At 41.3% G+C, this 26308-nt stretch overlaps 1 protein-coding gene across 1 annotated transcript in view; it reads right to left on the minus strand.

Moving 5' to 3' along the window:
• The window catches only part of KCNH5 (potassium voltage-gated channel subfamily H member 5), a 153608-nt gene that overhangs the window by 35670 nt on the left and 91630 nt on the right, over positions 1 to 26308 (minus strand). Inside the window, exons 8-9 of the mRNA XM_061998186.1 lie at positions 15849 to 16048; positions 432 to 684 (exon numbers count right to left, since the gene is read on the minus strand). Coding sequence (XP_061854170.1) covers positions 432 to 684; positions 15849 to 16048 — 453 coding nt within the window. The remainder of the gene's footprint in view (positions 1 to 431; positions 685 to 15848; positions 16049 to 26308) is intronic.

Below are 26308 nucleotides of genomic sequence, written 5' to 3' on the forward strand. Positions count from 1 at the left end.
CACTACAAGTGCAATTTTTCTTCCTTGCAAAGACTGTTTTCAGGTGTTATTCAGGGCTACAATACAGACAAATGAAAATCCCAGTGTGAAGGTTGATGTGGAAATCCTCCTGAGAGGCTAACAGAAAACAACACACATTTCCTCTATCAGGCTATTTAAAAGAAGTCAAGCACACAGATGCCATTCTTTTCTGCTCAGAGACACTGTAAGTGTGACCAGTGAGCCATACTGGGCAGAAAGAACATTCCCAATAGCTTAAAAGATGAAGGGTTTGCTTCTAGAGAAGTATCTCTGGAGACATGTCATCTCCAGCTTATGACAGCCACTAGCCTCTTGCCCTAGGTGATGCTAGGCAAGACTAGTTAATATTCAGAGCTAAGCAGAAGGCAAATCTATCCAAACTGCAAGCATTTCAGTAGAGATCACAGTACCTAAAATAGCAACCACTTCATCGTCCTGGATGACTTCTAGGGATCCTGAGACCACAAAGCAAAGAGCATCAACGCTTTCCCCAGCGTGGTAGATGAGGTCTCCTGGGGCACAGTGGATCGTCTGGAACTCCACAGCCAGGGCTCGCAGGCAGCCGTCGCTAGCCAGTCGGAAGGCAGGGTGCTCATTAAAAACCTTCCGGTTTAGGTGCACACAAATATCTGCTCTCATGTCCTTTGGGCAAATTGAGAGAACCTGGATAAAAGAAAGATAAAAAATAATGAGCTGGGAATATGACACTGGGCCAGGACGTGCTTTATGAAATGACTGAAAGGATGGACCTTAAGATCCATCCATCCGTTTCTTTCATAAGGCTTCTGGTGGGAGTTTAATCTTGAATTGGGGTAGTCTTTTTTTCCCCACCCATTGTTTTCACTGCAGTTGAAAGGGTAATGTGGAAGAAGGGACTATTTTTTTACATTGTTCTCATTCCTAACAGTTTTCACATTTGTTTTCCATAACTGCAGGTGGCACTACAATGTCCTCCTGTTCGTGGATATCCCTCCAGACTTGGTGCCCAGATTGCCTGCCCACTGTCACCCTCAGTCAATACAGGAGCACAGAATGGATCTCAGAGCTGAAGGAGCTTGAAGACATGCAAAGATGGATCATTCATGATAGAAAAACACATTTTGCACACATCCAGAAAACCTAGTCTTCAAAAGTCTCCATGTAGATGATCACTTACTGACATGTATTCAAACCCCACTAGGGTTTAGTTTCAGTGCCACACAGACATATAATAAGCAACTTGCCTTGGAGGGGTTACAGACTAAAAAATCCAAAGATCTTGAGATTAGAGCGAAAGGAATCACAAAACCTTAGGAAAAGTAAAGTAAAGGTGAGTGAAGAACACTCCTATGAATGTGAAGATGTCTTTCTGTGATTCTGTGATTCATAGCAGATCAATTAAATATGATCTTTAATTAGTAGCTTTCCCTATTGAAATAGTAACACAAACACATCTGAAGAAAGAAAGTGAGAACCTCTGGTTCTTGTTAGGTTTGTGGCCTGTGTGTTTCATATTATCACACCTCCTAAACACACTAACATACTTATAACTCTAAAATGCATGGTAGCTAATCACACTGAGAAATGTATAACAGCTTTTAAAGTTTTCCTAGGATAAATAATAGAAAAGAGTATGAGATTAAGAGCACTCTGGAAGTCTCCTGTAAAGAAGACTGCAGATCAATAGTACTGATTAATTTCTTATTGTATGGAATTAACCTGGCAGCTTGCTCTGCAGACTGTCAGAGACAGGGACATTAGGTCAATGTGTTGACTACCAGTGAATATTGGCAAACAGAGGAGAGTCTGGTAACCCTGACTAGGCTTAGAAGTAAATGCTCACGTTAATATTGAAGTAAAAACCGTGATTTTCATTTCTGTTTAATGCAGGTCTAAAACATATTAGTGTGAAATACTACTTACGATTCTGAAACATAGAATGGGAAAATAGTAATCAGTTTCTAGTACATAATACCATTTAGACCCTTTCTTATTTCAATAGATTGAAGTTCCTTTTTGGTCAAAGATATAATGAATGTAAAAAGGTGAGTAGCAGTTATTCTCCTAATCCTCTGTACTATGGCAGTCATAGGTTAGACAGGGCTGCTGCAACCATCTCACTAACCTCTTGCACTCATAGTTTTCATATCAGTACCAGAATACCTGGTAAAATCATAACCTGGATCTTGATTTAATGTTATCAAATGATACAGGGTAGCTGTTCCAATGGACAGCCACTTTCTCTTTTAAAAGATGCTCTGTTTCTGCACTGATTTTTTTTTCAACCAAGAGCCCAGCAGATCTCAACATGTTGCTCAGATAAAAGACTTCCAGTCACCAGAAATCTCTTCCACAGGTATGTGTTTGTAGAATATAACCAGGTTATCTCTCTTGAATAAACAACAGAGATGATTCTTGTGCCTAACACTATGAAGTACAGTATCTTTTTGGAAACTTCCCCATACCATGAGGTTTTCTCACTTGCAAACATCTTCACAGATCTACCAAGGGAACTAATTTTTATTCTATTTCATAACTGAATTTTGCTTAATGCCAGTTTTATGTCACAAAATGTTATTCAGAACACATTAAAATATCCTGCATAAGTCTGGTTTATCTCAAAAACCAATAATAAACACATTTGACAAGACATATTCTCCATAAACTGTCATTTGCATTGGGAATGTCTTGTCTGAGTCACTGTTGACCACAGCTCGAATCACATTTCCATAATTTTATTATGGCCAAACGTCAATTTTACACACTTAGACTTACTTGAGTCATTCTATTTACCCTTGGAAATATGGGCACACCTTAGTTTCTCCAGTGAAAAAACCTAAATATTGCATTTCAGGGTGACTGTTTCACCTCAGCCCTACTTCTGGATCAAACAGAAAGCTCATCTTTCTTAAAACAAAAATGAAACTTACCATCTTTCTTCCTCTCAATAATAATTTAATCTAAAAATTTTCTTTCTTTTGTATCATGATTGATTATTTTTAATGTTTTTATCTACTCTTGGGCTTAATAATGGTTAAAAGTTTTTAGGTCTCTTTAATACTTCCAGTAATGCAAGTGCTTTTGACTTAATAAGGCCATGAGCTATGAATTCTCAAACACTGTTCTTAAGAAAAATGTGTGTATTCATACATGATTGATTTCCAAATTTTATCTTTTAAGATTCCAAACCACAGGAAAAAATGGTTAAATGACTGCAGAGGTTGTTACTGTAAGATTTGGAGATGTTCTAGGTTCCTTTGCTTTTTTGGAGTGCAAATTGTATTCTTCAAGAATAAAAGCCACTTGGCTGCAAATCAGCATACTGTTTCCTCACAATTACAGAGTTAAATACAGACGATTAAAAGTGAGCACTCAAAGCATTACTCTCTTTGTAAAAACCACAAACATATCTATCATCACGTGCTGTAATATGAAAAGAGAGAAAAAATCTCATTGCACAGAAAAAGCCAGTCTTACAAAGCATAATTCACTGATGTTTGATAAAGAGATTCTCCTAATGACATATTATGGTATGGAGATATATGGAGATATCAGTAATCAATTAGTACAGCACTAGATAAGTAATGATCCAAAAGTTAGCCTTTAACAAATACTCTTTATTTCAGTTTTCTTGCCTGCTACGCTGCACGTACTAAGAACAGAGAATTAGATCTCAAGTGAAAAAAATACTTCATATTAAAAGGTTTAGAGAAGGACTTTTGACTGGTAAAGCTAAATGTAGATATATATAGGGGGGAAAGAGAGCAAAGACAGATGTCAATATTCCATTATACATGTACTGTACGCTCCAAGCACTGGACTTCATGAGCTCCAACCTGACTTTGCAGCACCTCATTTTTCTCCTTACAAATACCAACATGATGAATCCAAAAGGAGGCTCAGGGATGCCCCCAGCTTCTCTACTAGTTGTACTGTAAAAATGGGTTGTTGGTGATACAGACTACAGTATGTGATGTAGGAACCCATGGAAGCATTTGGAAGCTAATGATGACTAGTCTAACGATCCTAAGAGCAGAAAATGGGAAAAGAAGCACTTGAAATTCAGATAAATATTCTTCTGAAAATGATTCTTTATTGATAATAAAAACTTTGACATCCTTACTATGAAATGCTGTTACTGAGATCTCAGCATTTTTAGGCTGCATGCAACTAAAAAGATACAAACTAGTAGCAACATGGTTGTACATGAGTCCAGACTGTGTACAAGTGCACACACTTGGGTGTAAAACTGCAGTGCAGTTTAAGGGAGAGGATATCCTGTAACATTCAATTTACTGTTGGACTATTAGGGAAATGCCCCCAACACTTCATCTTAGTAGAATGAGAGTTCAGCTGAGACATTTGTTCTAGCCTGTGTATTCTTTCAGCAGTGTATCGAAAACTACTGTGACAAATCTCTGAAGAGGAAATTTCCTTAAAAACTGCAAGACCTTTCTCAGTGAGATCTGTTTATAAGCAAGACAGGATATTAAGGTTGCTGACTGCAATGCTTTAGTAACTGATGGTTTTGGAGCACATGACTCGGAGCAGGCAGTCTGCAGGGACCAGATGTTTGTGCTGCTACAGAAGCTGCTCCATAATAAATCTGTAGCCACAGACTTTGCAGTCAGCTTTCCCATATGCATACAAGCAGCATGAAAGAACTGAACCTGCTACGTTTCAATGCAAAATCAGAGGAGAAAGTTAAATTCCACAGAGGAAAACCTTGGCTGTGTTTCTACCAGAAAAGGACCAAGGCTCCACTGCACACATGAAGAGTACACATGTAACCACAAACACCTGAAACTCTATAAAGCCGAGAGAGGAGAAATTAAAGCACAGAATAACACTTATCATTTCCCTTCTCTGAAGAGAAAAATGAAATCTTCCCAAAGTTGGTGTAAAACAATTGCTGAGCTCTGCAATCATCACCTGGCACCCAGATGATACAAACTCCAACACACAGAGGTTTGACACCACTGATCTCTAGATCATTCTATAGCATACGTAAAAAGCTGGCAGTAAGTGAAAAGTTGGTGGTTGCTGCTAGATATCAGGAAAGGCCATAACCATGATATTTCCATAACCAAGAAGGATTTTAAAGCCCTGGGGGAGAGAGTGAAGGGTAGAGGGGAACAAGTTATTTTCTCTTCCATCCTGACCACCAGAGGAAAGGGGGAAGTCATTAATGCAAAAATCACACAAGTTAACTCCTGGCTAAGAGGTTGGTGCCAGGAGGAAGAGCTTGTTGTTTATGCCAATGGAAGTTTCTTTGGGGACTGTAATTTGATAGGACAGCACAGAATTCATCTCTCTCACAAGGGCAATGGAAGGCTGGCCAACTTGATTGAGGCTGTGCTATCATTCAATGAAACCTGGACAGGCTGGAGGGGTGAGCAGAGAGAAATCTAATGAAATTCAACAAGGGCAAGTGTAGAGTCTTGCATCTGGGAAAGAATAACCCCTTGTACCAGTAGAAGTTGTGGAATGAACTCTCAGAGAGCAGTGTAGAGGAAAGGCATCTGGGGATCCTGGTGGGCAGCAGGATGAGCATGAGCCAGCCATGTGCCCTTGTGGCCAAGAAGGCCAATGGCATCCTGGGGTTTATTACTGTTGACAGTAGATTGAGAGAGGTTCTGCTCTCCCTCTGCCCTCATAAGACCACATCTGGAATATTAGTCTGAGCTGATGAATTTTCATTCATTCTTCACATTCCTGGGAAGGAATAACCCCATGCACCAGTAGAGGCTGGGAATTGACCTGCTGAGAAGTAGCTCTGCAGAGAGAGACCTGGGAATCTTGGTTGACAATAAACTAACCATGAGTCAGCAACGTGTCCTAATGGCCAAGAAGGCCAATGGCATCCTGGGATGCATCAAGAAGAGTGTGGGCAGGAGGTCAAGGGAGGTTCTTCTCCTTCTCTACTCTGCCCTGGTGAGGCCTCATCTGGAGTCCTGTGTCCAGTTCTGGGCTCCCCAGCTGAACAGGGATGGGGAACTGCTGGAGAGAGTCCAGCGCAGGGCCACCAAGATGATCAGGGGAATGGAGAACCTTTCATATGAGGAAAGGCTGCGGGAACTGGGGCTGTTTAGTCTGGAGAAGAGGAGACTGAGGGGGGATCTCATGAATATCTAAAATATCTAAAGAGTGGGTGTCAGGAAGTTGGGACATCACTTTTTTCAGTTGTATCTAGTAACAGGACAAGGGGTGATGGGATGAAGCTGGAACACAAATAGTTCCATTTAAAAATAAGGAAAAACTATTTCACTGTTCAGGTGAGGGAGCCCTGGCACAGGCTGCCCAGGGAGGGTGTGGAAGCTTCTTCTCTGGACGTTTTCAAAACCCACCTGGACACGTTCCTGTGTGACTTGATCTAGGAGTGGGGGTTGGAGTAGATGATCTCTAAAGGTCGCTTCCTACCCCTATCATTCTATGATTCTATTAACCAACTCAGTAAGACTCACAGGGAATTGGCACAAAGTGTCTCACTATCTAAAAGATAGCTTGAGATTTGTAATGGGGGAATAAAATTCCCAAGGAATTTGATCCTTTTTCTCTTCCATCCGGTTCCTCAGCATTCTCAGGCAGTTTAACGTAAGCCCCTCGAACAGCTCAAAGGACTCTACAGGGAGGAGAGATTATAAAGAACTCAAAGAAAGGCAAATGAATTGAAACAAAAACAGTACTGATTGTGTCCAAACAATGCATTTTAGGATGGCTTTAAGTATTTATTTTTTTAAATCTTCCCCAGCTGGAGAACACCACAGGGTGGTTTAGCAAACACCACAGAATTGTTAAGACTTGTTAATAAAAAAGGGCAGAAGCCAGTGAATCATGAGAGCTATGTATGTACAATTCTCTTTCAGCACACAGAATTCTCAGCTTCTCAGGGTAGTTCCTAAAGGATATATTGAGTGATACTGAAGCAAAGAACTTGGACAGTCTTAGCGATGAAATAATGAGGACTGCTTCCTAAATGAATAACTGTAACAAATATTGGAGGTCCTAAGAAATGTCAGCTTTGACAATAAATAAAATAAACACCTCCAACATCTAAGCAGTTATAGGCAACAGACAGATCTTTGTTTTTTGTGGAGAAAGGCCACTGTGGGTTTTCAGACATAATCAGCAGTCATAATCAAGGTCAATTCTTTCCAAAAAACCACAACAGCCTCTAGACACCTAACCAAGTTATTCAGATTTTTAGAAGGATTTGGTTCATTTGAGTGTTGAATTATTTTTCTGCAGACCTGCCTAAAATTATAATTAGGCACTAGTCAGAGGCCAAAAAGACACAGATAAGAAAGCAGCTGATTGCCAAATCGCAGAGCATTTTCCTGTAGTAATCAGGTAATTTTGTAACTCAAAGGTGATGTATGAAACTGAGTAGTTATTAACCCTGCAAGTATTAGGGTAATCTGTAATACATCATTGAATAACTTGGCACTAAGAACTGAATTTCAGCAGCAACTGTGTACTCTCTTTAAATTACACTAAAGTCCAAGGTCACTTGGTTTTAAATGCACGGAAATTAAGACCTGAAAATCAAGTCTTATGAGTTTGGATTGTTTTCTTATTAACAATACACGAGCTGAACCAGGGGTCAAAAAGGTTAGATTTAGTGGTATAGTAACAAAATTAACTGATTTTTAATTGAGTAACAAGTGTTAGAGACATTAAAAAGTTCCTAGAAATTTTCTCTAGCTTACATTAAATCAGTACTGTTACAGATGGAATCTGGCCAAGGATCTGAAAAACAAGGGAAGATCAGAGGCATCACCTTGCATTTTAAGGAACCAAGTGCTTCACCAGCATGGGGCCTGCTGCTTTGTCTAATGCACTGAAAAGTGTGTCACACTAGCAACATTCACTGATGACCCAAAGTAGCAGATCTCATGTTGCCTAAGGGTTGTAGAGTTAAAGGTTTTTGGTTTTGCTGTAATATCTATCCCAAGCACAGTCATTACATGACCTTCTAATGGGGCAAAAGATAGCAGGCTACACGGAATTCTATCACTGAAAATCAACTTTTTAGATAAAAGAAAGGAAAAAAAACCAGAAAGAATATGGCATGCATCAAAGAATCTCTTAAGTCACATCTTTCAGAGTGACTTCTAACACAAAAGGATCACCCTTGAAAGAATAAAGTCAACCAATGGATGATTTTATTTTGTGCTGCTTCTGGAGGTGGCTTTATCTTCTCACATGCAGTATTATGTAAAGATATTCAAGAGTGAAAGCATTAACAAAAGAGATCTGGAGAAGACTTTCCCCTAGATGTGCATATAGGAGGTAAATAATCCATAACATCCATAAAGGTTAAACAGAAAGCCCCACTGGTGCACAGGTCCCACTCTTGGACCCATGTGAAGGACAGTGAGACCCTGACCATCTCTCCTACATCCCGCTCTCCAAAGAATTGTGGATTGCAACTGTATCTGCTCCTAGCTCAGCTCTGTGAGGTGAAGGAAGGCAGCTTGTTCACCTTGTCTCGATCTACAAGCAACGACCAACACCCTCACCTCTACAACAAAACAAAAATACTTGTCCAAATGATTTTTACTTTCCCTCTTCAGCAGGGAATTGTATACAGCTGTCCCACTTAATTTTGTGTTCTCTTTGGCCACGAAGCTTGGAAGCCTTTACTCTTGTCATCCACAACAAAATCCAGCACTTACAGACACCTCTGTGTGATGGGACACCATAGGAATACAGCCTGATTCCCTTATTCATCTCAGGGTATCACTAATTGTCACTACAGCTCTTGAAGATCTTATTAACAGCAAACATGACTAAACTGTAGTCTTTCTGTACATTAATGTCTAATAAAGTTGCAATCTGTGTCTATTTACCATAAGCTCATCTCTCCTCTACCAAAGCTTAGTGGGATAACAGCGAATAGTTTTAATACTGTGTTGTTTTCCCATGATTTCCATTTCACTTATTGCAATGTGGAATCAGCTGCAATTGCTGCTCCGGTTGAGACTAAATAGACACCTTTCTTCTCTTTCAACTCATAGCTTTTCTGAAGGAATCAACTGTCAAAACACAATAGACATTTATTTAATTGCTTTCTGAGCCATACAACAGAACAAGGGTCAAGAAGAGAAAACCTTTGGGGTTTAGTGACATTTCAGAACATCATCACCAGATGAGACCTTAAGACCTTTGGGGGTCAAACTGCTGAAGAGCAGCTCTGCAGAGAGAGACCTGGGAGTCCTGGTTGACAACAAGCTAAAATGAGCCAGCAATGTGCCCTCGTGGCCAAGAAGGCCAATGGCATCCTGGAATGCATCAAGAAGAGTGTGGGCAGCAGGTCAAGGGAGGTTCTTCTCCCCCTCTACTCTGCCCTGGTGAGGCCTCATCTGGGGTCCTATGTCCAGTTCTGGGCTCCCCAGCTCAACAGGGACAGGGAACTGCCAGAGAGAGTCCAGCGCAGGGCCACCAAGATGATCAGGGGAATGGAACATCTTTCATATGAGGAAAGGCTGCAGGAACTGGGGCTGTTTAGTCTGGAGAAGAGGAGACTGAGGGGGGATCTTATTAACATTTATAAATATCTAAAGGGTGGGTGTCAGGAGGTTGGGACATCCCTTTTTTCTATAGCAGCCAGCAATAGGACAAGGGGTGATGGCATGAAGCTGGAACACAAAAAGTTCCACTTAAACATAAGAAAAAACTATTTTACTGTGAGGGTGAGGGAGCCCTGGCACAGGCTGCCCAGATGGGTTGTGGAGTCTCCTTCCTTGGAGGTCTTCAAGACCCATCTGGACATTTTCCTATGTGACCTGATCTAGGTTAACCTGCTTCTGCAGGGGGGTTGGACTGGGTGATCTCTAAAGGTCCCTTCCAACCCCTACCATTCTATGATTCTATGAGACATCTACATGGTAGTTAATGATTATTCTGCTTTCACATATAATGACCTATTTCTTACAAAAGAGATAATATATATAAATTTTTCATTTTCTGCCTAGAGATTTCCATAATAAGTAAGAGACTTGAATTCAGTGTGTGCTTCATATACCAAATTACTACTGTAAAGATTTTTTTCAGTTGCTTAAAAATGGTCATATACAGAGAATGTAGTACCACGTTCTGTTGGATGAGAGGTACTGCTTAGTATATAAAGGCTTCTTAATTTTGTCATGTTTTCAGCTCTACTCATTTTTAGATGAATAACCCTGAATGCTGCAGCATTAAATATTAAAAAAAAAATCCATCTTTTTTGAGTCACTGTAACAGAAGGAGATACAAGTCCATGCACATGTATTACACATATCATCCCAGTTGTCAGAGGAGGATTCTCATGTTTAAGTGATTTAAGATTATGGATCAGAGGCCACTTGCTTCTCGTTAAGTAATAATAATAAATAAGCTAATGCTTTTAGTGTCATTGTTAATTCCTTATTTGTGAACACTCAGAGACAGGCTGAAGCACTGTGGTTTGAAGATAGTTTTTGAAGATGAGCTACTCCCAAGGAGAACGGGGAAGCCAACATTGTGTGCTTAAGGCACTGTCGTTTCACCATGGGAGAACAAGTCCCTTTCTACATACAAGGACAATAGGTTGGAGCTTTAAGACAAAGTTCTGTTTGGGACAGCATGCTCTCACAAGAAGCAAGGACTATATCTTCATCTAACTTCCTCCATTCTAACTTCCACTTTACCTTCAGTTCCCATCTAAGGACTCATCCACACCAGTTTTAGCCAAGAATTTCTTGGCTAAAAGACACACTGAATGTGTCATTCAAAGCTAGATATTCAAGATCTGATGCAATAAATCTACATACGCTAAGTCATAGCAATTTCAATCCAGTTACTAACTTGTATTTCAATTTCAAGCATATTAATTTAAATTCTTTAGTTATCAAACACATGCACATGTATTTCTTTTTACTCCAAGAAATTGCTGGGATTGTTCATGCCAGTAAGAACCTATTGTTACTGTCATACAATAAACTTCATTCTTTGTTAGTACATTAACCTTCTTGTTCGTTGAATATGGATTTCAAACCAAAGCCATTTCAATATGCTGAGTGACTGAATGAAAATGGATGAGCAAGGATCTGCTGGGACAACTCAGGAAGGAAGCAGACATCTATGAGAGGTGGAAACAGGGGCTGGCTTCTTGGGAAGAGTATAGGAACACTGCCAGGGCATGCAGGGGTGCAATTAGGAAGGCTAGAGCCCTTCTAGAATTAAATTTAGCCAGGGATGTTAAGGACAGCAATAAGGCATTTTTCAAGTACATCGGCAGCAGAAGGATGGCAAAGGGGGATGTGGGCCTGCTGCTAAATGCTGAGGGTGCCCTGGTATCTGAGGATGCAGAGAAGGCCGAAATACTGAATGCCTTCTTTGCTTCAGTCTTTACAGCCAAAGTCAGCCCTTAGGAAGCCCAGTCCAGTAAGGATAATAGGATGGCCAGGACAGCAGAGGACTTGCCCTGGGTGGAAGAGGAAGAGGTTCAAGACTTGTTGGCCAAGTTTAAGGCTCGTAAGTCAATGTGTCCTGATGGGATGCATCCTAGAGTGCTGAGGGAACTGGCTGATGTAATTGCTAAGCCTCTCTCCATCATTTTTGAACAATCATGGAAGACAGGCAAAGTGCCTGAGGACTGGAGAAAGGCCAAGGTCACGCCAGTTTTCAAAAGGGGCAGGAAGGACGACCCAGGAAACTACAGGCCAGTCAGCCTCACCTCCATGCCTGGAAAGGTGATGGAACAACTCATCCTGCATGTTATCACTGAACATATGAAGGAAAAGATGGTTATCAGGGGGAGCAAACATGGATTCACCAAGAGGAATTCCTGTTTGACCAATCTGACACCAGTCTGTGAGTGCATAACCGGCTGGCTAGATGAGAGGAGAGCAGTGGATGTCATCTACTATGACTTCAGCAAGGTTTTTGACACTGTCTCCTATAACATCCTCGTCAGAAAGCTCAAGCAGTGTGGCTTGGATGAATGGACAGTGAGGTGGATTGAGAGCTGGCTGAATGATAGAGCCCAGAGGCTGATGATCAATGGCACAGAATCGAGCTGGGGGCCTGTGGTCAGTGGAGTTCCACAGGGATCAGTTCTGGGGCCAGTCTTGTTCAACATCGTCATCAATTACCTGGATGAGGGGACAGAGTGTACCCTCAGCAAGTTCCCTGCTGGCACCAAACTGGGAGGACTGGCTGATTCCTCAGAGGCTGTGCTGCCATTCAGCGGGATCTTGACCAGCTTGAGAGTTGGGCAGAGAGGAACCTCATGAGGTTCAACAAGGACAAGTGCAGAATCCTGCATCTGGGAACAAACAACCTCATGCACCAGCACAGGCTGGTGTCGAACTGCTGAAGAAGCTCTGCAGAGAGAGACCTGGGAGTCCTGATTGATAATAAGCTAAACATGAGCCAGCAATGTGCCCTCGTGGCCAAGAAGGCCAATGGCATCCTGGGATGCATCAAGAAGCGTGTGGGCAGCATGTCAAGGGAGGTTCTTCTCCCCCTCTACTCTGTCCTGGTGAGGCCTCATCTGGAGTCCTGTGTCCAGTTCTGGGCTCCTCAGCTCAAGAGGGACAGGGAACTGCTGGAGAGAGTCCAGCACAGGGCCACCAAGATGATCAGGGGACTGGAACATCTTTCATAGAATCATAGAATGGTAGGGGTCATATGAGGAAAGGCTGCAGGAACTGGGGCTGTTTAGTCTGGAGAAGAGGAGACTGAGGGGAGATCTTATTAACATTTATAAATATCTAAAGGGTGGGTGTCAGGAGGTTTGGGACATCCCTTTTGTCTATAGTAGCCAGCAACAGGACAAGGGGTGATGGGATGAAGCTGGAATACAAAAAGTTCCACTTAAACATAAGAAAAAACTATTTTACTGTGAGGTGAGGGAGCCCTGGCACAGGCTGCCCAGAGGGGTTGTGGAGGCTCCTTCCTTGGAGGTCTTCAAGACCCGCCTGGACATGTTCCTATGTGACCTGATCTAGGTGAACCTGCTTCTGCACAGGGGTTGGACTAGGTGATCTCTAAAGGTCCCTTCCAACCCCTACCATTCTATGATTTTATGATTCTATGATAAATTTGCTGTAAATGGTGTTGCAAAGTACAGTCCAGTGTGACAGTTCAGATATATTTGGAACAGTTTGGATGTAGTACTGCATGTTAGGTTGAAAACATCCTTGGATGACAGAAACTGTTTGAGCTGTCTGATCGAAACAGAAAAGTCGAGAATTTCCTCACTAATTATCATCTGCCATGAGCACGGATGTTTTGCAAGATAGTAAGAAGCCTATTAAAAAGTTCATGAAAATTAAGAATGGAAAATTATGCGATGCAGACACCCAGGCAATAGACTAGTAAGAATCTCATTATTAAAGAATTGAAAACTAGACTGGAAGAAACTGCTAAGATCATGTCCAGGCTGTCAGATAAAGCAGTGCAAAGAAGCAGCTCAAGACCTGGGGCAGTAATCCCCTATTCCTACGCTGAAGCACTACCTGGATTTAGCAGCACGGCTGCAGGTGCACTGTAATCCCTTCAGACCCACTGTGTCTATGGCAATAAATCTGGCTTGATTCTGTGTACCTTGGAGGTCACTAGAATGTGTTCCCATCCACTTGCTGCTCTAGGTTTAGCACAGAGGAATTACATTTAAATGAAGAGGGTCTTAGGACACAGCTTGAAGAGATAATGAAGGAACTAACTCAAGAGAAATGATCCACTCTGCATAACCAGTCTCTAGGACTGTATTACTGTTTCTTTCATTTTTCAGATGGGATTTACAATACTTTCTCATGTGTTTTGGTGAACTATATCGTAACACCTTTCTGAGTAGAAATAAAGGTAGCTATGACATAGCTTTCCACTCTTTTGATAAAACAAATCCTGATTTTGGCTAAGATCCTGCAGCTGAATGGAAATGGCTCGATGCTTACGCTTGTATGGACCCAGGAATGCTCAGGGCCGCTGCTAGTTTGCTGGTTTGAAGGCTGTAAGGGATACAAAACACCAAAATACTCAAACTGGTGCTCAAGTTCTTACATTTATCTTGTCTCTGTTCTACTGCAACCTGGGCTTTTCTGAGAAGTTAGATTAGACGGAACTACTGATGTCCAGATGCAGAGGTTCTTGAAATCCTTCCATTTTTTTAAATAGGTTTTGGATCCAGGCCTAAGTTTAGGCAAGTCTTTACCATGGGAAAATTCTTAAAAACCTAAGTCACAGATTTTACAGCCATATTAATTATCTAGCTAAGCAGCCACTATTGTCTTACAGACCAGAGAACACTGCTTACCATGAGACGAGGATTATGGCTCTAACTGCATTTTTATTATCTGTCAAACTGGACATGTGGAAACAATGGAAGGAAGTTTTAGTATCTAAAGCATAGGTTCTCCTAATTAACTGCAAAGAATCATTAAAATCTAATGAAACTGTAGTGGAATAATTCAAGATTCTGTCTTAACTGAAAGGAAACAAACTGAAAAAGTTGAATTTTCACATGGTTTTGAGTTTACACAGTAGCACTGAATGTGTTTACAGTAGCTTAAACGCTGTGTGAATCAGCATTGGGAAGTTAGGATATTAGTGTATAATAAGTTAACGTATTAAACAATGTGGCACACTGAAGGATAAGAGTCAAAGAAAGTAAAATCCTTGTTACTTAAAATAGCTGTATTTGTCATGGTAAAATTAATTTCCCAGCAGATGATTAATAATATCTCTGCTGTTGCACCTGCATGATGTGAGACCAAACTTTTCAGTGTTGCGATTTCATCTTCGCATATCTGAACAAGTTGTATCATCATCCCATACCACGCAATTGCTTCACCTGATGCATGAACTTCAAAGCTCTGCAAGTACTAGCTATTTTCAGATATTAATCTGAATGCTTCCTTTCTGTCTCTTGGACACTTGCCTTTTAAGTTCTTAGGAGGAAAATGATGGAAACTGGAGCTTGAATGCCTAATATCAGCTGATAGATATTAGATCCACAGAAGCCACAGGAACATTGCTGACCTCTACTGACCAAAAATCTAGGCCTAAAACTGTTCTATCTTACCTATGTTGAAGGTATTGCATGTGGAAACCCAACCATTTAACTTTGCACTCCAAAATATCTAAGGTTAGACAGAGTCACTGCACGTATCATGAAGAAAGAGAAGCCCTGAGAACAACTCACTTGGTCTGTCCTGGTATATGATGAATTGCTTTCCGAAGATTATCTCCTACTTTAATCAGCTTTTGTAGAAATCTAAATGACCAGTCCTTTCTAAGGGCTAAAGTCCTGTAAGGCTTCTACCCCTCGGGCTGCTAGCAGTGACACATTTTCTGTATCTCTCTACCACAAGTCGTAAGTTATAGTCAAGAGATTTTAGCTCAAGGAGATCAATCCCTCCTGCCCCAAAATACTATGCTAATTAGGTTGATGGATATGTCTATGTCCTAGGCATCAGCAAAAGGTCTAAGCCAAGTAAACTCATAGCACTGCAATTCACAGATGTCAATACATCAGAATAACATTGATGCACATTAGACACCAAATTATGTTCTCAGACTAATTTGAAGACCGATTTCCTGTTATTTCCAATAGTTAAATACATGAAAATTATTTAATATTTTGGCAAAGACTGGAAAGCACAAAACATGTACCACAGTGAAAAATAAAGGCATATTTCCAAAGCAGCACAACTCTTTTCTAAAACATCAAGGTCTTGATGCAAACACAGAAATAATAATGGAGTAGCATGCAGTTAACAATTTGTTAGTCAGTTATATCCTGTTATACAGTCCTGTCTCTAAGAAAGTACACAATGGACACAAACTCTTGCTATCTAAATTGTTACCTCACGTACTCATACCTTCTCTGTGTCAATTCCTTTCGACATGGACCAGGTTGAGACAATATAATCCATGACTCTTTCACTAAGGCCTTTTGGGACTTGATATAATTTTAGGAAATCCCTCACATTGTTCAGCATCTCGTGGTATCGGTTGGTGTTGGCATACATTTGCTGGAAAATGGTGGTGACATTTCCAAAAATAGTTGCATAAAGAAGAGCTGGAAAAAAAAAACCAAAACAAAGGTAATTAAAAATAAGTGTATTTGCCTCAGTAAATGCTACTCATAATTCAAGGATAACATCACAAAATTTTATGTATGGTTACAAATTACTGCAAATGCATAGGCGTAAACTGAAAACGTACATTCATTTACAAAAGCTGTCATGCAGATAATGTCCACACAAGAGGGTATTTAAAAAACAGCCAGTGCATTTTAACTCTATACCCTATACTAATTCAAACTAATTTTCAAATGTAGCTTCAGCCTGACAGTACATCTTGGAGGCACTACCCAAATAATCACATGGATCTTCTGTAAAATTTGCTCAGCTAGCACGTGCTATGAGTAGAGAATGGCCTTAATCCCAAAGTGTAAATGGAGAAGGAAGGATCTTGAGAAGCCTGGAAAGAAGATATCTATACAAATGGGGCCCTCTTTCAATGGCTAAGATGTGCACAAGAAAGATTCAGAGAACAACTGAGTTCAATTTCACAGTCAGTCCCAGCAGATGACTTGAGTATGTTACATTAACTCTAGATGCCAGTCACTAATGACTCCAAAGAGAGAAAAACCAGATTAGTGAAAATACAAAGTCTCATTGCTGAAGGCATATGACTAAGGTAGGAGGAGGACATGGTAGAGTAGGAAGCACTACCTCAAATCCAATCCTGGAGTTACCTTCTCTTCTGGTTTCATTATTCCCTTTCCATGCATGCCACCTTTACCATCAAGCTCGGGCAGGTGAGCCGTGGAACGCCAAAGAATGACATGCCATATTTGAGATAATCAGATGTTTTAAGTCAGCCTTTCCAACTGAAAAGGCATCAACCTCAGCGTACTATTGGAAGTACAATGGCATGAACAGTATTTGATGTACAACGGTTAATTTCTGAAGCCTAAATTCAGCAAACCATTTGAGCAAAAACTTAAATGCACATCTTTACTAGTGCTGTCTTGAATAGTGGTAGACTGAAGGTCAAGCAAGTTTTAGGTGCCTTATTGAGTCACAATGCAATTACTCTCGCAAGTAAGCCCCAAATGACATTCTTCCATTAGGTATTACAGATTTTGAAGGAAAGAGAATTATTGTGATATCACACAAACGTGTGGTACCACTTCTGCTCTCAACATTATCAAATATATAGAAATGTGCCTGTCATTTTTAATAATCTTTCCTCAGAGGTACTTTATAGCAGAATGTACCTATGCATTTCCATATTGCTGTTTTGAAAAACAACTGCAGTCTACAAATGGCGAGAAATAACCCCTTGTGAAAGGAAAAAATTACTTCCATCTCTCACTGCATAATGTCTTTCCTCTACACAACACATTTCGACCTTATTCCAGGAAACTCACTTTGTTTCATTCTAATTTATTATTGTTCACCACCACTGTTGGAGAGGTGGCATTTTTAAAGAAATATAATGATTTTCTAAAATCTGTCTAACAGAAAAATGGTACATTCATTTCTCACTGTGCTTTTTACTATGTCTGTGTAAAAATGAGATACTGAAGTTCATCAGAAAGATGATGTTCATTGCTTTATCAAAGTCTTGGGATTTTTCACCTCAATATACAAGATCATATCAAACAAATTGTCCTGGTTTTGGCTGGGAGAGGGTTAACTTTTATAAGAAACTAAAAAGGAGTAGAGTGAGAGCAGCTGACCCAGGCTGTCCAGTGAGATAGGTCATGCCCAGTAAATAGGGGGTAAGCCTCAGGAGGGGCAGTTCAGGAAGGCGGTTTCAGGGGTCATTCTGGAGCAATCATGTTGTGTTCCAGGTGCTGAGCAACTGCACCATGCCCTATTCTCTTTGTATACCCTTTCATTTATTGTTAGAACTGTTTCTTCTTAACTTGTTTTCTTCTATTAAACTGTTCTTATTTCAACCTATGTGGGTTTTCCCCCCTTTCTTCAATTCCCCTTCCCATGCTGCCCAGAGGGAGAGGAATGAGCGAGGAGCAACCTCGTGGCACTTTGCTCCTGGCTGGGCAAAGCCATGACACAAGGTGACACAATGTGTAGCAAAGATGAGCGTGAGAGTTCAGTTTTAGAAAACATAGCAGATTAATACTCAGTGTGATGTCCAGAAATAAAGCTCTTTGTGAGGGTAGGGGTTTTAGCCTTGCTTTGCTGGATATTGCATTGTATCTGCTAGCAACTAAATTGTTTTCTATAGCTCTGTATCCAAGAGTATGTGGATTATAAAAAAGTCCAGATTGATTATTAAAAAAGACCAGATTGATTATAAAAAAAGTCCAGATTTCTTCTTTTTCCATCTTTCTCCGCTCTTTTGGACTTCTGTAGTAGAACATACTTGATGAAGTGTCATTTCTAAGTGCAACACACTTCAGGTTTCTGAAGAACAGTTGTTGATTTATCATGAACTCAGCTCACCAAATATGTTAGTGCACATATCTCTTGTCTTGCCTGCTGATGTTAGATGCAGCTGGAAATTACTATGACTAGAAATGTAAAGAGAAGTCATAGCTATCCCCAAAACTTTGCTTTTCTGCATGAGTAAAATTTATGCAGACCTGTAACTACAGCTAGACTGCATATGTAATTACAGTACATACAAACCAACTGGCCATTCAAATCTATACAGAAGACACAGGCTGACTGAAGATGTGACACAAAGCCCTCTAAGACTGGGAAAGAAAGAGGTTCAACTCCAACACCTGCCAGGATGGAAACAGCTAAGACTGCTCTGGTGAAAAAAGCTTGTCTGAAGCAACTGACACATCCTCTGAAAGAAAAAAAAATACTCTTTGGCAGAGACATTTTGTAGAAAATACACAGTCAGAAGGGAAACTCTCGTTCTGTGTTTCCTAATATAGGGTCCTGGAAGTCAAACACAAAAAGGGTATGTTTGGTCAAGAAATTGAGGATGGAATAAATCATTGGATCAAGCCTGCAAAATTGCTCCCAGTGTTAGCAGCAACTAAGTCAAACTTCACAAGCCCAGACACTGCAGAGTCTGCACAGACAAAACCAGTGTTACCTCTCTGTTGGAAATCAAAATCTTCCTTTGCCTCCTATTGGAAATGGCAAAAATATGTGGTTCAGTTCATTTAAATATTCCACTTCTACAGGTTAACACATGGGGGACCTTTGGCAAACATTTCAAGGGCATCTTCCTAGACCTTCACAGCTTTGAAGCTGTGCCTCAAAGACATTCTGCACTTGTGGTGGTTCCCTGTGCCATCACTGGTAGCTGCTGTGAGTGGTTTGCTGGCTTTTTTTGGGCAAAGAACATTTTCTCATAATTTGGCATGGAAAATCTCTTCTCCTTGCTTCTGTTCTCTATACAATACCTAGAAAAGTGGGTAGTTTTTAAAAAAGCTAATGTTTATTGTTTTGAGGACATTAAATACAGCAAAACACAGCAAAACTTAGTGCTGAGAAGGAAATAATCAATGTATACATAAAATAATTTGTATTGCAATTGTTAAACTTGTTACAAGTTGTGCTGTAGAGGTCCTCTGCTTGGAAGCTTTTGATAAGAAGAGGTTAGTCACCCTTAAAAAGTTACCTGCCTTTACTTTTCCTCATCCAACTTTAGACTGCTTTAGCTGCAAACACAACAGAGATGGGACACAACAAAATGGTGAGAGGGATTGGCTCCTTAGTTGGCAGAGTCAGCTCAGGGAGCTGACTGTCTCCTGAGTGCGTTGGATGGATGTAGACATGTGGAGATGTCTAATTGGCTCAACCCCAGAAGTGGGTCTGGCTCAGAGTTGGGGAGAGTTTTGAGCAACTTCTTACAGGAGTCACCTTCACAGTCCCTTTCTCATTATCAGAAATGGCTTCATGTCAAACCATGAAAGCATCTAACACTGTTGTTGCCTTCCACAGCCCTTAAAGGTTTAAGGCTCTTCATTACTGACCCTTAGTGTTTATAACTAGCAAACAATGATTTCTCAGAACATCTTTCTTTAAGAATAAAATGTTGAAGAGGCACATGGGAATCATAACATCTACCTTGAAAAAGCAAGGGATGAGGAGTGCTACCCAAGCTCATTTCACTTTTGCTGTGTTTTAATTATTTTTGGCAGGCAGAGCTGGCTGTAAGGGTCACTTGCAGAAGGTTCTGAAGGAAATAAAATACTGCATCTCTCTTGAGAGTAAGAGAATTTAAACAACTTCCAGAGAAATCTTTAAAGCTATACATATAATTCAATAGTTTTATATTTGGTTATTCCAAGAAATGGGAGCAGTGATGTCACTGACCTTCCAAATGAAATTCACTCAATTTCTTGAAATTACTAGATAGGTCAAACTGCATTTCTTCACCTTCTTTATAATGACTTGCATTTCTCCAGATGTTTCCTGTTATGCTCCTACAGTCATGCAACACTTATTTATTTAAGTGTCCTATGCGTGTAAGTCTGGAATAGTCTTCACTAGATAACATAAAGAACAATCTCATACAATGGCATAGAAATATTTGTCTCTACCTCCTTAAAGGGAAGGTAGTTGGTTCAACTAATATTTTAACATATTTTTTTACTATCAACTATAGTATTTAAGTGCTCTTTCTGTAAAAAAAACAGGTGTTACCATGTTTGCACATATATAAAACATTTTGGAAAGATTTACAATGAATGTTGGATAAATCTTTTTGTCTACTTAAAAAAAAACCAATGGAACGTATCAAGAATCTTAAGGGTTGGAAGGGACCTCAAAAGATCATCTAGTCAAACCCCTCTGCCAGAGCAGGACCACCTAAAGTAGGTCACGCAGGAACTCGTCCAGATGGGTTTGGAATGTCACCAGAGAAGGAGACTCACATGCGGTTCCTAAGCAGGCTGTGACTCCATGGGAAGCCTGCAATGGAGCTGCACACTGAAGAGCTGCAGCCTGCAGAAGGGGTCCCCATACTGGAGCACTTTGTGAGGAGCTGCAGCCCGTGGGAAGGGCTCACTTCAGAGAGCTCCTGCAGGACTGTCTCCCGTGGGAGGGACACCATGCTGGAGCAGGGATGGAATGTGAGGAGTCTTCTCCCCATGAGGAAGAAGCAGCATGTAGTGTGTTTGCAGAGCAAGGTTTTGGTAGCACGGGCACTAAGGGGGTGGCTTCTGTGAGCAGCTGCTAAGAGGCTTCCCCTCAATCTGATGGGGCTCACATCAGCCGGCTCTGATAGACTACCAACTGACTCTGACAGCCGCTATCTTTCCGTGGGTCTCTGGCCCAACACACCTACTCCCCCGCTGCTTCAGGGTGCACGTGGTCACCTCCATCTTATCCCACTTCTTCCACCTCCCCTTCCTGATGTAGATTCCCTCTTTTTAAATGGTGATGGCAGAGGCACCAGGTTGGCCTGGACAGGGCCACATGCAGGTCAGAGTCAGAGCTGGAGGAAGTTTTGAGAACTGCTTATGGGGGACTCCACTGGAGCCCCCTCCTCCTGTTACCAAGCACAAAATGGGTCCACACAAACCCAACCCAAGCATGCAGACCTGCTAGTCTGGGATTGGAGAAGTCATAGCATGTGAGTAATAGACATGACCCAGGAAAAGAGCAGCAGGCAAAGTTGAGCCACCAGCCATGTTTGAACCAGTGCCACCAGGAAAGCACATAAGCTGTTTGCAATTGGAGATTCGTCACTGAGAGGCACCAAAGCACCCGTCCAGACAATTGCTCAAGGGTAGTTGGCTGCCCACCCCGAAGTCACATTGGTGACTTCACTGAGAGGCCGCCAAGCCCGCTGAACCCTGCAGATTATCATCTGTTGTAGGAGATTCCAATAGGGCTTCTCCTGCCAAGTCATGAGGTTTGGGCTGGACTCCCTTGCTTTCTAAACACCTTCCAAGAGGAGTCTGGCTGTATCTGGGGTGACATAAGGGGAAGGCAGGAGGAGGGGGATCAGGGCAGGAATGTGGGCCCCAGGGCTGTTCTCTGCCCTGGTACACAGGGCCCAGCTTCTGTCAGGGCCGGCGCAGGCCTTTTGCTTCCCGTCTGCCTTGGCGCCTCTCCCACCTGACCCCACTCCTGTCCCTGGTTTCCCCACTACCAGCTCCCTCCCTCTCACCCCACTCAACCCATTCTCTCCCTTTTCCTGCAGACCATGGATGTCACAAACTTCTTCCTCTCTCATGTTTTGCTGGAGTGATCCTCTCTTTGTCTAAAAAAACTCACAGTAATATTTGCAAGGCTTTCAAACCTTTTCAAAGCTTTCAAGGTGAATTCACTTTACTCTGCTTTGATTATCAACTTTGAGAACCTGTTCTTCCTCACAGTATTGATTTACCTGTCACAGATGCTGAGTTGTCACTACGCCTAACAACTTCTTCAGAGCTTTCTTCAGTGGTTGTCTTGTAAAAGTCAGTAGCCCACTAGAAACCTAACTGCAAAAATAAGCGCTTTTCCCACTGTTATACTCTATGAAATCAGATATGCTTCTCTGCACTGCATCTTTCTAGGACGAGGAAAACAGTTGGCCTCTTCACTTACCATTCAGTGTTATCAATTAACTCTTTATGTATTCAAAGCACACCCAAAGTACAACTCCCCCAGCCCTAGTGGGATCGTGGCTCAGCCACAGGTGTGTGGCTTTATTGTCACTCACCACTGCTATGAAGCCATTTCTCACTGGCAGAGAACCATCTTTGGGGAAGATATTAATCTGAATGTGCTTAGCAAAAGGGTTCCATATCCTACATGTCATCGATTTGAATCCCAGTATATTTGAGTAATCGTTGTAGCACTTGAGAGAACATCTATCATCCTATCAAGAAGCTCCCCACCTTCACTCTTGCAAGTGACATCAAGTGTTCTGTTGAAAAACAATGGCAGGCAACCCTAAATATATTTTTGCATTGTCTATCAGAGGATCACAAAGCCAGATGAAATATATATGAAGAACAGGACCTCAGCACTCCAAAGGTTACAAACAGATCTGTTTTCAGACAAAAAAAACCAGCTGTCTAAATACTGTATCAAGCACATGACCTCCACTTCTTTCCACCAGTCCCACAGCTCTGCAGTGCTCCCTTCTCTGTAATACCAAGAACAAAAATGTTGCTGGAAATATTACTAGCCATTCATGTTGTGACGGTAGAAGGGGTTAGAGACTATTCAATAGAACAACAAAAGATTGCATAAATTGGCAAACTAAAAAAAAAAAGAAGTCTTTCTTTTCATTTCAGCCTCTATGTTGAACTTTCCATGACTATGCACAACTGGAAAATCACGGAATGAAAAGTGTCTTTATTTCCTGGCAGTAGCTCTTGGAGCTCTTCTCCTCCCTGTCCAGCTCCTTCTGATCAGCACTTGTTTCTATCTGATTACCTTGCTGTTTTCTTGATCACTATGCCAGGAAGGAGATGCTGGAATTACATTTACTGCATTTCCATTCCTACATTAACACTAATTTCACTGAAGTCAATGAAATTACACTGACATCTGGAAAGTATCTGAAGAGAATAATTGAGTATATTTTATCACTTTCCTTTGACATTTTGTGGTTGTTTTGTAGCATTTTTAAATGTCTCATTTCACTAAAATCCACTTATTCTGCTCTTGGATGCTCAAACTTCCCCTTCAAGACAATGATGTTCTTGCTGTAAAACTCCAGACACTGTCTGGAAGATGCCTGGGATGCATACGGCCCACAGAGATGAGTACAGTGACAGAAATGACACATAGCATCACAACAATTACCCATCTATGCCAAAATCTTTCCTCTAGACTGCAGTCCCTTCCAAATACTTATGATAAGAGTACAAGAAAGAGGGTGCACAAGAAAGAGGGTGCACAGGGCATCTCTGCCCTGGGCTACTCCTTCCACATTACCATGAAACCAGAGCCTCAGCACTTTCTTTATGGAACATGGCTAGGCACCGTCTATGGAACAGATTATCCTGAATGCAATTCTGAAGCACATACAGGATAACCCCTTGGCTCAGGCCCAGCCAACATGGCTTATGAAAGGCAGGTCCTGTTTGACCAATCTGATCACCTTTAATGACAAAATGACCTGCTTAGTGGATAAGGGAAAAACTGTGGATGTGGTCTTCCCACAATTTAATAAGGCCTTTGACACAGCCCTCCCATAGCATCCTCCTGGAGAAAATGGCTACCCATGGCTCAGATGGACCTACTCTGCAATGGGTTGAAAACTGGCTGCATGGTTGGGCTCAAATAGTTGTAGTAAATAGAGTTAAATCCAGCTTGTGACTACTTACCAGTGGTGTTCCCTGGGGCTCAGTGTTGGGGCCTATTTTGTTTAACCTTTTATCAATGACCCAGAGGAGTGGGTCAAGTGCACCCTTAGTAAACTTACTGATGATACCAAGCTGGGCAGAAGCATAGAACTGCTTGAGGGCAGAAAGGTTCTTCAGAAGGCTCTGACCAGGCTGGAGTGATAGGCCAAGGCCAACTGTATGAGGTTCAACAAAGCCAAGTGCTGGGTCCTGCACTTGAGCCACAACAACCCCAGGCACCACTGCAGACTTGGGGTAGAGTGGCTGCAAAGTCATCTGGCAGAAAACAACCTGGAGGTGTTAATTGACAGCCAGCTGAATATAAGCCAGCAGTGTGCCCAGGTGGCCAGGAAGGTCAATGGCATTCTAGCTCTTATCAGAAACAATGTGGCCAGCAGGACCAAGGAAGTGATTTTCCTCCTGTGCTTGTCACTGGTGAGGCTGCACCTCGAATACCATGTTCAGTTCTGGGCTACAAAAAGGACATTGAGGTGCTGAAGCATGTCCAGAAATGGGCAATGAAGCTGGTGAAGGGTCTAGACAACAAGTCTTATGAGGAGCAGCTGAGGAAGCTGGGGGTATTTAGCCTGGAGGAGGCTGAGAGGAGACATGATCACTCTCTACAACTACCTGAAGGGAAGTTGTAGTGACGTGAGGGTTGATCTCTTCTCTCCAGTAACAAATGATAGAACACGAGGAAATGGTTTCAAGTTACAACAGCAGAGATTTAGATTAGACCTAAGGAAGAGCTTTTTCACCAAGAGAGTTATTAAGCATTGGAATGGACTGCCCAGGGAGAGGGTGGAGTCATCATCCCTAGAGATATTAAAAAATGCATAGATGAGATACTGAGAGATATAGTTTTGTTTAGTGATGGGCTTGGCAGTGTGAGGTTAGTGGTTGGACTTGATGATCTTAAAGGTTTTTTCCAACCATAATGATTCTGTGATTCTATACTGACCACTGCATCCAGACCATGATATGTATTAGCCACCAACCAAACACCTCTACCAAGAATATCTAATTCCTTTCCACAAATTCATTTCTGTTTTTTCTCACCAAAACATTATGTGACAAAGTATTTTGTTGAGCTATTCTGCAAGTCTGGCTGTCCTAAACTTTGCATTGGCTATTGCTGGCTCCCCTTCCAAGAAACTGAGTAATTGCTCCTCCTCACCTCTTGAGCACTGCTCTTGATTTTTCTAAGCCTTCTATCACTGTGTTTTCTCAGTCATGAAGAGCCCTCATCTATTTGATATCTCCTTCTGAGAAAGTCATTCCATGCTTCATTCTTGTCACCTTTTAGATACCCTTTTTAATCTTACAAAATCTGGATGTAGAACAGTGCGGTGTGATGCAATGACAATTTCAATTACTTGCCCAGAAATCCTATTTGTCCTTTTTTGACTGGCACTCACTATTGCACTGATATTTTCAAGGAACTATCTGTAATAAGTCAGATGTCTTTTCTGAGTGGTAACTGCTAATTTAGAAACCATTACTGTATAGGTATAGCTAGCTATTTTTTCCCTACACATATTAATTTGCATGTACTGACACTGAATTTCATCTATCCTTTTCACAATAGTTTCTGTGGTGGGATTGCTATACCAAACCAGAAACCATTATTTCAGGATTGAGCAGAAAAAAGACCTGCAGCACAAAGAAGAAAAAGCTGCACTTAGATACAACTATGAGGTAAAGGATTAAAAAAAAAAAAAGGTCTGAGGAAAATTCAATCGTTCCTTAAATTTGTTAGGTTTATGCTAGTATCATGGCTTAGGTCCCAATAATTGGGAAGATTTTCTCATCTTTGTAATACAAGGCAAAGTTCTTCTTTCTTTTGATTTTATCCAAAAGTGACTAAGCCAACCCTAAAAGTCCAGCAAAAAAAAAAAAAAAGGAGAGATTTGACTGAATAAAAATGTCAAGATGGGACCCAGCACTCCTAAGGGTTTGGGGATATCTCTTGAACATTTAATTCTTTAGTGGCAAAAGTAAGCATCAACTTCTAAAAATAATTCTCCAGTTTGGCAGTCCCAGTGTCCT

This window comes from Colius striatus, chromosome 6 (genome assembly GCF_028858725.1).
Source record: "Colius striatus isolate bColStr4 chromosome 6, bColStr4.1.hap1, whole genome shotgun sequence".
Classification (NCBI taxonomy): domain Eukaryota; kingdom Metazoa; phylum Chordata; class Aves; order Coliiformes; family Coliidae; genus Colius; species Colius striatus.